The sequence below is a fragment of the Hibiscus syriacus genome, unplaced genomic scaffold (assembly GCF_006381635.1).
Source record: "Hibiscus syriacus cultivar Baekdansim isolate YM2019G1 unplaced genomic scaffold, ASM638163v2 tig00004046_pilon, whole genome shotgun sequence".
Taxonomy (NCBI): Eukaryota; Viridiplantae; Streptophyta; class Magnoliopsida; order Malvales; family Malvaceae; genus Hibiscus; species Hibiscus syriacus.
The window spans coordinates 674,746-690,127 of NW_024061997.1; the positions used below are offsets into that span (position 1 = coordinate 674,746).

General features: G+C 34.6%; 1 protein-coding gene across 2 annotated transcripts; it reads right to left on the reverse strand.

Moving 5' to 3' along the window:
- Positions 1-595: 595 nt before the first annotated feature.
- Positions 596-3,862, reverse strand: LOC120188488 (kinetochore protein SPC24 homolog). 2 transcript variants are annotated; one of them, XM_039191910.1, is made up of 5 exons: positions 3,594-3,862; positions 3,335-3,476; positions 3,144-3,245; positions 889-962; positions 596-748 (listed from the first exon to the last, which is right to left on the reverse strand). In XM_039191910.1, the coding sequence occupies exons 1-5, from the start codon at positions 3,769-3,771 to the stop codon at positions 645-647; spliced, it is 600 nt and encodes a 199-aa protein (XP_039047841.1). In that variant the 5' UTR covers positions 3,772-3,862; the 3' UTR covers positions 596-644. The 2 variants fall into 2 exon arrangements, with proteins under 2 accessions (XP_039047841.1, XP_039047835.1); XM_039191904.1 differs by having other exon boundaries at positions 597-754; positions 3,594-3,861.
- Between the last annotated feature and the right edge of the window lie 11,520 nt (positions 3,863-15,382).

Below are 15,382 nucleotides of genomic sequence, written 5' to 3' on the forward strand. Positions count from 1 at the left end.
CAACTTTGTTAATCTCTAAGCATTCAATCAAATCAAATCAAGTCAAAATTTTGAGATATTTGAGTCTAATAACTTTATTTAAAAATTTTCGGATTGAATTGAGTTATTTGAGTTTTTTTTTTTAAATTTAATTGTAAATATTTATAATACCATGATACAATTTGATTTTAATTTAAAAAAAATCCATAACCATATACAATACATATATATTTCTTCATAATTTTTCATATCCGATATATATATATCAAATTTCAAAGAAATAGGAAGTCTAAATTAATTATTTTTTGATAGAAAATATTCATTCCCTAATTTTTTAAACTCACAATAATGGCCTAAATAAGCCAAAAAAAAAATGCCGGCACATTTAGCGTAGTTTTAAATTCTTAATTTCCCCAGCAAATGCATAAGGAGAATTTTTAACATGAGCTTCATCTGCAGGTTTAGGGTTGCCAACTCAAATTTAGAAAGAAATTTGATTAATCATCATCAACAAACATGAAACAACCCTCTCTAAACTATTGAATTCTTCAACAACAGAAAGGCTGCAATGGAAGCATCCAACATTTTGCACACATTGCTCCGCTAAGAAAGGCTCTAAGAACCATAATCATCTATTACATGACAATACAAAATATGAGCAACGGCTATTGGGAATTTATCATCTTCCATAGGCTATCACAAGCATCAAAAGCACTCATCTTTGATGGGTCAAATTCAAACTTCTTAAGCACCTTTTTATCTCTATCCACTATATCTATGATAAAGTTGAATCAAGGGGAACCTCGTAAATCCAAAAAAAAAACCTTCGAATATGAAAAAGAAAAGAAAACTGATATTTGACAAATAAAACAGGATGAAGAGGAAAATAATATTTTATCAGAAGGATACGGCCTGAGATTTTGGACTGATCTTCCAAGTCTGGAATAATATTAGTTATAGAGGCATACATCGAAAGCTTCCTCCTGCAAGATCAAAGAATGATGATTCATTTGCAAACTCCAGACATTAACTCAGCAAGACAACTTTGGAAAGTACAGTAGCCATTACCACACTTTTTTGGAATGAGAAAATATAGGATGGATAGCTCAGTTTTGTCATAAGGAGATTGAAACCTTTCGGCTCATTAAAAGGTGACTGAAAACTTTGACTTGTTAAAGAGAGACCCAGATCTTTTAGGGATTTTTATATAAATTCTACTCCCCGTTATATTATTTCATGTCTCTTTAAATAAAGACCGGTCTTATTACATAAAAAAGGAAATCTATTCTTAAATCAACTAAAAATAAAACCATAATTAAGAAAGAAGGAAAGAAACAAAATTACACCTAAGCCTTAAGGAGATAATCGAAATTAACTAACAGTCTTCCCTAATATAGTTTTGGCCTACAGCATTACTCCTCCCGGAGAAAGAGTCTCCTCAAGCTCGAAGTCAAGATAAACTTAGCGAAAGGTCCCTTCCATTATTAGTGGTCAAAACCTGTAAGGGTCACGGGCCTCCGTAAATTTATTTTCACTCATCGATGCCATGGAAGACATCTCTTCAAACTTCTTACCAACATTCACAATTAGCAAAAATTCATTAGCAAGTTTAAACTCATTAAAATTTTTTGACATAGAGTAGAACGTTTTTTGGATTGGGTTTAAAGAAAAACATGTGTTGTTGGATATAAGTTTAGAAAGGGTCGATAAATTAGTTAAGTGATGTTGGTTGTTAATGCCATGATTTTTGTTAAGATGGGTTTAGAAGAGTTTGATGCACAGCACAAGGAAAAGAGACCGGTAGAGGCTGCTGTGATTTGATTTTGTTCATATAATGGGTCTATCTTTGTATCTACCGTAGAGTTTCTATCCTGTTTAACAGCAATTATTTTATCCATTTCTTCACAAAGTTCATATAGCAATCGGGTTTGGTTTCAGCAATACTTTCATGAACATGCTGCTTCGTACAGTCTTTCGTTGAAGGGAGATTGAAACCTTTCAGCTCATCAAAGGCAGACAGAAACCATAGGGCTCATTAAAGAGAGACCCTAACCTTTTAAGGTTTTTGATATAAATTCTGCCTCTCATATTATTTCATATGTCCCTTAAAATAAAGATGGGTCTTATTACATAAAAGAAGAAATATATTCTTAAAAGGAAAACAAATAAACTAAAATAAATGCATAATAAAAAAACAAGGAAACAAATAAAGCGCATATAATAGAAATTAACTAATGGCCTTTGCTAAAATAGATTAGGTCCATAACATGTTATTCCAAATAACCTCTGCTATTTTCAGACAACAAGCAGTCATGTCAATAATATGCAAATACATATTTTTTCTAAATCAGTAAATCATTTATTAAAGAGAACTGAAAGAAAAGTTTGCAGCAATATCATGAAACAGATTGCAGCAATACACCAAACAAAACAAGCAGAAGAATTACCGAGCATTAAAATGATACTCTAGTCACTCCCCCCTTATCTAACACATCAGCAAAAGATTGGCTTCCCTCAATCAATACATAACAAAATTGAATGAGCAAAGAGAAGAGATAGCCTTGCAATCTTAACAAAAACATACGCCAAAACTCAGGGTCTGAAATTAAAATTGACACTCCACATTAAAATTCATTCTTTGAATCCAACTCAATAATTATGTCATGTTCTTTGCCTAAATTCGTTTCAACATATATCAACAGAGCAGATAGATCTTGGCTCAGACCACCACACAGACTCCTCAATCAAACATCACCAATCCCATTTGCATTAATCCGCTGCAAGGACCTAAACTTAATCAAGAATAACAATAACAACTAATCCCTTCGATACCCTTCAAAGGTTAACACTCTTAGCCAACCAAACACTCTGTATCGTCGCAACACAAACCGACCACCACCATTCTCTAAAACCACAAGACACTAAGTCAAGACAATAAGGCAGGAAGGCTGGAACATTTTTAGGAAAAACAGCCCGCAATACCCCACCAATTGAAAATTCCACAATATCCGACCAAGAAGCATATGCATGGAAATCAAAGTTCAGAAATTCAAGTCAAGATATTTCTCTTATTTTTCTAAGAGACATATTCATGCACGGAACAGCTACCAGTATAATGACAACCAAACATTAATCCCTATGTAAATAGGAGTTCGTGAACTTACTGTGCTTTGAATTTGTCTTGCTCAAATTTCCTTAACTTTTTCTTCTGTTCTTCTATAGAAACCCTCTGGCGCTCCAGCTCAATTATCTCATTGCTAATAGCCGTGTTCTTATAAAAGAAGATTTAACAAATAAATAAATGAAACCCTTAAATAATATCTAAAGATAAACTCCAACAAATGCATATACTTATCTAAGCTCCTCCTTAAGTCGAAGTTCTTTTTCCAGTTCCTCTTGGAATTCCTTATGCAGATAATCCATTTCAGCAGCATCGGCAACCTCAGACTTTGCCTGCTCTGTTTTCTTCTTGCAAGCTTCGATCTTTTCTTCATATTCTGCATTTTAAAAAAATCATAAACAAAAAGGAAGGAAAGAAAAAGATATTCCGTTAGTGTCATCCTTTTTCCTCTTAATTTATGCGGGAACAAATAGAAGTAGAGAAGGAAAGAGACCTTGAATCAACCGATAAATCTCTTTGGAATCAGAGTCGCAATGCGAGCGGAGATCGTTAAAGTGCTGGGAACATTGCGTTACGTTGCTAATGTCCCTTTTGTCCTTCAATACCTCCACCAGATCGTCGCTGTAAGATATCAGCTTCTCCACATCGATCATTCTCGTGGATTCCCCCATTTTTTTAGGGTTTCCCTTTCTTCAAGTTGGAACTCCAAAAAGAAAGACAGCTTTGCAAGCGTTCTAGAAAAAATGTCGAAATGGGGATCTAATGACTAATGAGTGATACAAAAAGAGGCAGCCGGCAGCAGTGTGAAAGCCCGTTGAGAGGGAAAACTAGAAACAAATAAATCTTTCAAATTTGTTCAATTCTCCTCTTTTCATACAGTAGAAGCCTCCATACAACCACTAAGGATGAGCGCTTGTTCAAATCGAGTTAAGCTAATTCGAATAAAAATATTTAAATTGTTTGAGTTAATAAGTTATATTTTAATTTTTATTTGATTTTTTTTAGTATAGTTGAATTTATAAAATTTGAAGAATAAATATTTATAATATTATTATACTATTTGATTTTAATTTAAATGGTTCTCTTTAACTATATATATATATATTTATATTTTTTTATATGTAATATACATATATCATATAAAGTTAAGGTATTCGATTTAAACTTAAAAAATAATTCATTAATTATTAAAAATTTTGTGATTCGAGTTATTCAAGTTCTATTTTATAAATAGACTTGAATTTAAAATTATTTCGAGTTGAGTCTATTTTTTCGAGTCGAACTAAATCTAAAAGATTAATATTTTAAATAGAGTCGAGTTTTGTACACTCTTAACGACAGAGTGGTTGTATGAGTTCAAATCCAACTGTTATCCTTTATTTAAAAATTTATTTATTTCATTTATTTAAGTTTTATTTAATAGTTTCTTGTAATTACAAGATAATATATGTGTAGAATTTTTTTAACTTATTGAGAATGCATACATAGGGGTGTAAGTGAACAGAGCGTTCGGTGAACTGTTAGTGAACCATTTATATAACGTTCATTTATGTTCTCTTGTTAAGTTAAATAAATGAGTATAAACAAAAAAATTATGTTCATGTTCGTTTGTGTCAACACACCTTTTCGTCCTACTAGAATTCAAACTCCTAAAAATATGATAGAATTTTGCTAGGATTCAAACTCCTAAAAATAGGATAGAGTTATACTATGATTTAAACTCCTAAAAATAAGATCCACAAGCACTATAAATAACCATTGTAACTCACTATTGTGACACGATTTACAGACAAAATACAAAGGAAAACACATAAAATACAAAGGCAAATCTATTGTAAACGATTCGAAAAGGAAATAAAAGGTAGCATTTTTTTTATTCGTTCATTTCTCGTATGTGCACGTTATTTTTTTGAGATTTGGTTCGAATAACCCAAAACGTGGGTTGCGCCGATGACAAAAAATAGGTGGGGTTTCGAAGTTTCGAACCTAGACCTACTCTGGGGCGTGTTCATTTTTTATCACCCTAATGCGTAATATCAATGTTAGTTGTCTTTCAAATTTGGCCCCAATCTTTATTTTTCTTTATATTAGTCATTTTATTTATTGTATATATATTTTTATTTATTTATTATTTACATTATTGTCATTATATAAATATATATACGTATATTTTTTTAAATGATTTTCAATTGATTTTTTTACATTATATATTATTATTATATATACATATATATTTTTATTTATTTATATTCATTTGGTTATTTTTTAATACTATATTTATTATTTATATATATATATATATACTTTTTTTTTTAATATTTTACTTATAAGCGTATTATTACTATATATATATATATTGTAATTATCTTTATTTAGTTTTTTTTTACTTTATCATTATACGTATATATGTATGTTTCTAATAGTTTATTTATAAGCCAATTATCATTATATGTATACTTTTATATTTGGTTTATATATTTATTTATTTTTGGTTTTGATTTTTTTGATTTATATTATATTATATTTTCATATTACTATTATTATTGTTATGATTATTATTTTTCTATTTTACTCATATATATATATATATATATTAATATTTCATTTATTTATTTATTCCTTTATTCCTTTATTTTTTTTACTTATTTTTATTCTTCATTTTTTCATTTATTCATTTTTTTCCCTCTAACACATCTTATGACTTTTTAAGGGTATTTTCGTCAATTAATCAGAGGTAAGTAATTCATGATCAAATTTTACCTTTTAGTTTAAAATTACAATTTTCTTAATTAAGACAACTGAAAATTACGCAGTACCGAAAGGGTGGTTCAAGGGTGCTAATCCTTCCTTGATCGTAACTGACTCCTGAGCCCGACATATTTCTGGTAAGACGCAGATCAGGTAAGAGATAGGGTATTCAATCAACCCATTTATTTTTAAATAAATGATCGGTGACGACTCTCAATCCACAATTTTCAGTCGAAGCCTAATCTCGGGGCCCAACCGAAAGACGGTTGCGACAGCTTGGCGACTCCGCTGAGGATTCTCAAGTGATTCAAGCTAAGGTAATTTACAGTTGTCTTTTTAACGAAAAGGGTAAGTTTAAATTTTAAGGTAACATTTCGATCCTTATTGCTTACTTTTGATTATATTTTTTCGAATAAATAGTTGTACTAACCGTTTTCTCAATGATTTCAACCCTTAAAGTCTTTTTTCATCTAAGGCTCTAAACCCGAGCTCCGAACCCGTTTTAAGTGGGGTGAAAGCGACGCATTCGTGTGAATTTATTCACTGCATATGCCTAGCAAGTAGCCTTCGGGATTCATATACCTTATATCTTCGTGTGAATTTATTCTCCGCATAGACATAAGAGAATGTGTCCTCTCGAGTTTAACTTAGTCCACATAAGTCTGTGATGGGTTTAGGACTAAGGGTCTGGTAAGCCCAATGGGACACCAGCAAGGAGAACTCGGGTACCGTTTTTTAGCACCTTAACCCGGAGACTTTGAAGAATTAGAGCCTATCCCAAAACCTTATTTCAAACCCTAGGATGCCAGAATTATTTCATGCTTTACTTTCTGTTCAAAGCATGCGAACTAGACAAATATGCGGTTAGGATTTGTTTGAAATTAGCATGCGGGATAGAGATCATGTCCGAGTAGGAATACTAAGCATGTTCGGGTAGATATCATGTGGGGTAGGATTTTTCATTTTATTATTTTGATTTACCTCACTAATTTTTTTTATTTTGTCCTCTTTTATTTTGTTTTCATCATTTGCATTATAACAAGAGGCCATTGATCCTTAAAAAGGTGTTTGTTACACAAAATAATCTGAATTAATGGATAAAGGTATTGTAATACAAGAGATTAAAAACCCCGAGGTACGACTATGGTCCGAGAAGACTCAGAAGGAAAAGGGAGACAGTCTTCAAGGAAGCTATGTGTCAGAATTGGTTAGCTACGCCTTTATTAGCCTAAAGCAGAACGACGTGCAAAAGCTTCGGGATATCTGGGGCAGTTGGAAGAATGATTGGAAACAGAATTTCAGTCAGCGATATGATGACATTGCACTTTTGCTTCATGTTAAGACCGATGAGCCCTTAATCAGAGCCTTGGTTCGATTCTGGAACCCGGGATACAGTTGCTTCACTTTTAACCAGGAGGACATGGTACCTACCATCGAGGAGTATACTACACTATTGCACTGTGAAAGCATTAAACTGGAGCGAGCCTACATCAAACACATCAAGAGTCAGTCTTTCAAGAACAGACTGGCTAAGATTGCAGGAGTTGATGAAAAGTGGGTGACTGGCCGACTCTAAAACAAAGGTAACGGGCAGGGAATTGAGTGGATCCACATAAGGAAACTAATGAATAACCACCCTGATGAATGGAAGACTATAGACCTTTTTTGCACTAGGTATGTATGGCTTGATCATATTTCCGAAGATTTTGGGATGCATTGACGCAGCCGTGGTGGAACTGTTTGAGCAACTTTCGAAACGGGTCAACCCAGCACCAACTATCTTAGCCGAGACCTTTCGGTCTCTCAACCATTGCCGAAGAGCTGGCGGAGGTAGATTCATTGGATGTGTTCAGCTCCTTCAAGTCTGGATTCACAACCACTTTTGGAAGAATAATGGGGTTGCCTACCGCCGATTTAGCACTACGTATTCACCTTTGAGAGAGTTCATCACCATGAAATGGCATAAAAAAACTTCAAAAGAGAAGTGGATGAAAGTTTTTACTCATCTATCAAGACCGAGATATTACTTGGAGAGCCCCCTGGTTGTTCTTCAGTGACGTTCTTTTCCAATGTGGGGACTATGACACTATGACCTTATCTGAACTTTGGGATGCAGTTGGGTATGCTCCATTGTTAGCACTTAGACATTATGGGGAACGTTAGTTTGTCCCAACAACATGCGAACTAGCTAAATCAGAGTTTGAGTATCACGGTGACAGTTATAAGAAGAGGATCAAAGAGATTTTCGATTCATGGAAGAAAGTGTTAAGGATGAATATTGTGGCTGCTAAAGACATGCTTACCCCAGACTATTTAGAGTGGCGAAGATTGTGAAAAAACGACAACACCCCGGTGCCAAACTGTGAGGACATACTGACCATGGATGAGCATCTCAGGCATGTCCCTTCTGGACTTGAGATAGCCAAAACAGAGTTTGAAGCTGTGAACAATGAGTTGGGGAAGAGGATAAAAGAACTTGAGGCTGAGCGCTATCAGTGGAATCTAGATGCCGACTCTCAGAAAGATCGAGCAGATAAACTAGAAAGAGAACAAAAAAGAGTTCGTTTAGAGCTCGAAGACTTGAGAAGGGGGTATCAAGATAAAGTCAAGGATAACTCCAAGTTGAAGTGGCTTCTAAATACTGGAATGAGAGAGCTTGGAATGAACAGATGAAGACTGCCCAGAGGCGCTTAGCAGGCAGTCAGCATCAAAACCAATGCTTGAGAATCCAGATGGCTGGTCTGGAGAAACAACATGAGAGAGATGGCAAAACAATAGCTGAGTTAGAAGCTATTGTAGATGGGTTCAAGAAGCAAGCAAGCAAGCTTCAGATAGTGCCCTTCGACGGATGTTTACAGTGGCGTTTACGTTGGGATCAAGCACAACAAAGGGTGAAAGCCAGAGACGCAGTCATCCGAGACTTCCTAGATCAAGTACAGAAGGCAGCTCGTCATCTACACGGCCTGGCAAGGGAAGCTGGAATGGTCCGACAAGGCATACAACCAGTGACAGATGAAGACAGAAGACTTGTCAACCTACTAGAAGCTATTCGGGGTCTAGAGGATTTAGTCCAAATGTACCTTTGATTATTTTTACGTCTCTTACAAGATAAAACATTTTTGTCTAAGTAAAGATTATTTATAATAATAGACACTTTTCTGGATCAATGCCTCGAACATTTCATGCATTCTTGCATTTTGCATTTTTGCATCTTCATCTACATTTTTAAGCATTTTCACTAACATGAAATTAAGTCATGGAGGATTCGATGAAGTGGTCTTAACCACATGACACCACATTGAAGCAAGATTTTAACAATTAAAGAAAAAGCTGAAATCAATACAGTGGGAACCTGATCAGCTGATTGTAGGACAAAGCCTGTCAGGATGATCTGAAAAAAGAGTCCACATATCCTAAGGACTACGACGTTGAAGCTGTTTGCAGTTGCCACATAAGAAGCCCCAAACATTCATCTGAAAATTGTAAGGCGCTTGCCGAAGAAAGGGGCATGGCATATACCATTTGCACTTAGATGATTGCTTTGTTTAAACACGTCTTTGATCTTTCATGTTTGCTTAATCTTTTAAAGGATTGAATTTATAATACTTCCTAAGGTGGAGAAATTGAACAAATTTTAATTTTTAGTTCTTCGAATATTAAATGAATTAAGGATTCTTTTAATTCTTCAAGAATTACAGATTTTTGACATATGACAAGATTAGATATTTCTTATACTGTCTCAAACCCCAAAATAAAATACCTCGATTCTTTACCCAAAATAACTCATGGTCATTACCAAAAAGACCAAATTCTTGAACATTGCCTTTATCTTTTCGATACACCCATACCTTTCTTTGAGTCAATAAAATCACACCACTATCTTTTTGGACTCAAAATCGACATTTTAATACCATTAAAACCCAAGGCATTGAGTTGTTCATCTGAACATGAGCGTTATTCTAAAGACACAACTTGGGGCATCTCGCGGGGAGCTTGAACATTGAGACATCTGGGAAAAGAAGAAGAAGAATTCATCCGAAATAATTCTATCATGCATTAACTACATTGTTTTCATGTGAATAGAACTAATCCTGAAAATCTATCCCCCTGGGGATACCTCTTCTGTGAAGACTTACATGTATGAAATGTTGAATGGCTTTCTTTCTTTATTCCTTCACAACAGGAGAAAATATATATCCCTTGTGTCCCCTTTTGAGCCTATAGTATTTTTTTCTTCTGATTCAACCCTAACCAAAGATCACCCTCCACACTGGGGGGCAAGGTGGAAGAAATCTGCTCACATGAGTGAAGACATCGATCCAAAGGTGGACTAAATGGCAAGTGCGAAGATCTAATCAAGAACAAAAAAGAAATGAAGCAAAAGAAGAAGAAAAAACAAAGAGAAAAGAGAAACAAAAGAAAAAAAGAAAGAACAAAAATAAAAAAGAAAAAGGGACAAAAAGCACATGCAAAGATTCCCTAAAGACAAATGACACATTAAACTTCAAACTATGAGATTGATCAAGCACAATCATTCCCGAATCATTGAATCACTTCACTCGAAGATCATAGAGCATTAAGAGAAAGATACATTTTGAGCAAGACAAGATTGAAGGCATCAGAATGAATTGATCCTTGGTTTAAAACCCTATAACACTTGTTTGGGCCTATTTATCCTTTTCTTTCATAACCATGAGCCCTGGCCTACATTACGTGCCTTAAAAGTCCATTCTAATCATACATGGATTTCTAAACAGAAGAGACTATCTTCAGATTTCATCCCGCCCATCAGGATTAATCTTTGTTTGCAAAAAACAATGTAATTAATGCATGGTATAGAAAAATAACAAAGGGGGTTCAAGACGTAAATCCTGAATAACGTCTTGAAACCAAAGGAGGGTTCGAGTTGAAAACCTGAAAAAGCGGCTCGAATATAAAAATTGTGCAACTGAGGCGATCACACAAGTTCCTTGATACATCATCGCATAATCCGAGTGTAACCACGAAGGTTGGGAGTCAGAGAACACTTCTAGTAGAGGAGCATGCAAGATACCCCATCAAACCTTTGAGCATCAAATGCCAAACCTTTGACCAAACACAATAACCTGAGACTTTTTTATCCTTTCCTTACTCAACCGTTTCCCAAAGATAGCTTTGATCTTGGCACTTGTCAAATAGCTATAATTTATTGAAGAATTAACATTGTAATTAATTCTTTGATATCCAATGAACTCTAGTTTTATGATTCGTCTCAATTGTAAAACCGTGAAAGGGATAATATTTTCAAAACTTTTGATATTTTCAGAACTTTGAAAATAAAGGAAAAAAACATTTTTTTTTCAAACAAGACGGTCTCTCTAGAATGGATCTCGGTAAATGACATGTGACTCTTAGACACAAAACTCATGCTCAGAATCAATGCTGAAGCAAGAAATGAGGAACATTTGAGGCATCTTTGAAGATTCAACATCAAATATTGGGGCAATTTTGGTCATTTGGGGATTCAACATCCTAATGCAAATTATCAGACCTTTTTCAGGAGATAAAATATAACCAATTCATGTTACATGCATCTTATGCATACATTTTAGAGCATCATATTTATCATTTTCCACATACATAATTTTTTGCAGCTTTTAAAGTCAAGTTTCGACTTCAAGACGAAGGATACTCGATTCAAAAGCACCTTTAAAGATTCATGTTGGTTCTTAACTCAGCAGAAAGAAGCTACACTTCGACCAAACCGACAGATTGAAAGTTTCTCTCGAAACAACACAATTTACTCGAGAGTGTATTTCAATTTCATGACGAAGGATATCTAGCTCGAAGCCAAACTTCACAATAAAGGGGTCTCCACGGTTTCAACTTCACGGCGAAGTGAATTGTGTCCACCCGCAACATACAATACTTGGATTTCAACTTCACGACGAAGGATATTCAAGTCAAGGCTCAACTTCACAATGAATGGGTTATCCGCGATTTCAACTCCACGACGGAGGATATCGTGCCACTCGAGACAACACAAGTTCAACTTCACGACGAAGGGACGGCTGGTTGCCAACAAACAACTTCCCAATTTCAGAGCCAATTTCAACTTCACAACGAAGGATATTGGACTCCAGACAACGCAAGTTCAACTTCACGACGAAGGGACCGCTGGTTGTCAATAAACAATTTCCCAATTTCAGAGCCAATTTCAACTTCACAGCGAAGGATATTGGACTCCAGACAACGCAAGTTCAACTTCACGACGAAGGGACCGCTGGTTGTCAATAAATAATTTCCCAATTTCAGAGCCAAATTCAACTTTACAGCGAAGAATATTGGACTCCAGACAACGCAAGTTCAACTTCACGACGAATGGACCGCTGGTTGTCAACAAACAACTTCTCAATTTCAGAGCCAATTTCAACTTCACAGTGAAGGATATTGGAATCAAGACAACACAAGTTCAATTTCACAACGAAGGGACGGCTGGTTGTCAACAACAATTTCCCAATTTCAGAGCTAGTTTCAACTTCGCAGCGAAGGATATTGGACTCCAGACAACGCAAGTTCAACTTCACGACGAAGGGACCGCTGGTTGTCAATAAATAATTTCCCAATTTCAGAGCCAAATTCAACTTTACAGCGAAGAATATTGGACTCCAGACAACGCAAGTTCAACTTCACGACGAAAGGACCGCTGGTTGTCAATAAACAACTTCTCAATTTCAGAGCCAATTTCAACTTCACAGTGAAGGATATTGAAATCAAGACAACACAAGTTCAACTTCACAACGAAGGGACGGCTGGTTGTCAACAACAATTTCCCAATTTCAGAGCCAGTTTCAACTTCGCAGTGAAGGATATTGGACTCCAGACAATGCAAGTTCAACTTCACGACGAAGGGACCGCTGGTTGTCAATAAACAATTTCCCAATTTCAGAGCCAATTTCAACTTCACAGCGAAGGATATTGGACTCCAGACAACGCAAGTTCAACTTCACGACGAAGGGACAGCTGGTTGTCAATAAACAACTTCCCAATTTCAGAGCCAATTTCAACTTCTCAGCGAAGGATCTTGGACTCAAGATAACACAAGCCCAACTTCACGACGAAGGGGCGACTGATTGTCAACAAAATTTCATTCAGAGTCAATTTCAACTTCACAGCGAAGGATATTGGACTCGAGACAACACAAGTTCAACTTCACAACGAAGGGACGGCTGGTTGTCAACAAATAATTTCCTGGTTCCAGAGCCAATTTCAACTTCACGACGGAGGATATTGGACTCGGAACAATGCTACTTACTTGGATTTCAACTTCACGACGAAGGATATCCAATTTCAGGCTCAACTTCACGAAGAAGGGAATCGTGCACACAAGCATCATCCATCTTTAGATTGGATTTCAACTTCACGACGAAGGATATCTAACTCAAAGAAAGAGTATATGTCAACAAAGACCTTCGAGTTCGACTACGCTCAGCTCCAAGGCACATTATTTACAGCATAACTCAAGGCTAGAAGGGTTATCTGCCATCAAAATTATCGAGTTCGATTCCATTCAGCTCGATGACACATCAATCGCACTACTTTCCGGTTGCGGTCGAGGTTTTCAAGTCGAGAAGAAGACCTGGGTTAACCGTGCCTTAGTGACAAGCAACCATTTTCAAGCAAAAGCTATATGTCAATGAAGATTTCTGAGTTCGATTCCGATCCAAGGTCTTTAAACCGAGAAGAAGACCGAAGGACAACGAGAAGCCACGTGCTGATTCAAATTCCGAACTACAACTTCAATTTCATATCATTTCAAGATGAACTCGGCTTCACGACGGAGGAGTCATCCGTAACTCAATTCGACAGGGAGTTATTGAAACATCAGAGTCAATTTTCAACTCCACCGAACGAAAAGTGTGTCTTTTAATCTTTTTCCTATCCCCGTTACACGATTATGGGCAAAGAAGGGCAGCTGTCAACACACCTTTTCGTTCTACTAGAATTCAAGCTCCTAAAAATAGGATAGAATTTTGCTAGGATTCAAACTCCTAAAAATAAGATAGAGTTCTACTATGATTTAAACTCCCAAAGATAGGATCCACAAGCACTATAAATAGCCATTGTAACTCACTATTGTGACACACGATTTACAGACAAAATACAGAGGAAAACACGGAAAATACAAAGGCAAAGCTATTGTAAACGATTCGAAAAGGAAATAAAAGGTAGCATTTTTTTGATTCGTTCATTTCTCGCATGTGCACGTTATTTTTTGGAGATTTGGTTCGAATAACCCAAAACGTGAGTTGCGTCGATGACCAAAAATGGGTGGGGTTTCGAAGTTTTGAACCTAGATCTACCCTGAGGCGTATTCATTTTTTGTCCCCCTAATGTGTAATATCAACGTTAATTGTCTTTCAAATTTGGCCCAATCTTTATTTTTCTTTATATTAGTCCTTTTATTTATTGTATAGATATTTTTATTTATTTATTATTTACATTATTGTCATTATATAAATATATATACGTATATTTTTTAAATGATTTTCAATTGATTTTTTACACTATATATTATTATTATATATACATATATTTATTTATTTATTTATATTCATTTGGTTATTTTTAATACTATATTTATTATTTTTATATATACATATACTTTTTTTAAAATATTTTACTTGTAAGCATATTATTACTATATATATATATATATATTGTAATTATCTTTATTTAGTTTTTTTTACTTTATCATTATACATATATATGTATGTTTTTAATAGTTTATTTATAAGCCAATTATCATTATATGTATACTTTTATATTTGGTTTATATATTTATTTATTTTCGTTTTTGGTTTTTTTTTATTTATATTATATTATATTATATTTTCATATTACTATTATTATTGTTATGATTATTATTTTTCTATTTTACTCATATATATATATATATATTAATATTTCATTTATTTATTTATTTATTTTTCCTTTTATTTTTTTACTTATTTTTATTCTTCATTTTTTCATTTATTCATTTTTTCCCTCTAACCCATCTTATGACGTTTTAAGGGTATTTTCGTCAATTAATCAGATGTAAGTAATTCATGATCAAATTTTACGTTTTAATTTAAAATTACAATTTTCTTAATTAAGACAACTGGAAATTACATAGTACCGAAAGGGCGATTCAAGGGTGCTAATCCTTCCTTGACCGTAACCGACTCTCGAGCCCGACATATTTCTGGTAAGACGCAGATCAGGTAAGAAATAGGGTATCCGATCAACCCATTTTTTTAAAAATAAATGATCGGTGGCGACTCCCAATCCACATTTTTCAAGTCGAAGCCCAATCTCGGGGCCCAACCGAAAGACAGTTACGACAGTTTGTTTATATTCGCGAACAAACTTATTTACCGACTCGTTCATTTATGTTCATGAACAAGCTCTTTAACCTAGTTCTCATTTTTTTTAAAAAAATTTTAAACATCGGTAAAGATAAGGACTAAATTTGACACATGGTAAAATTTAAAATTTAAACTATGAATTTTA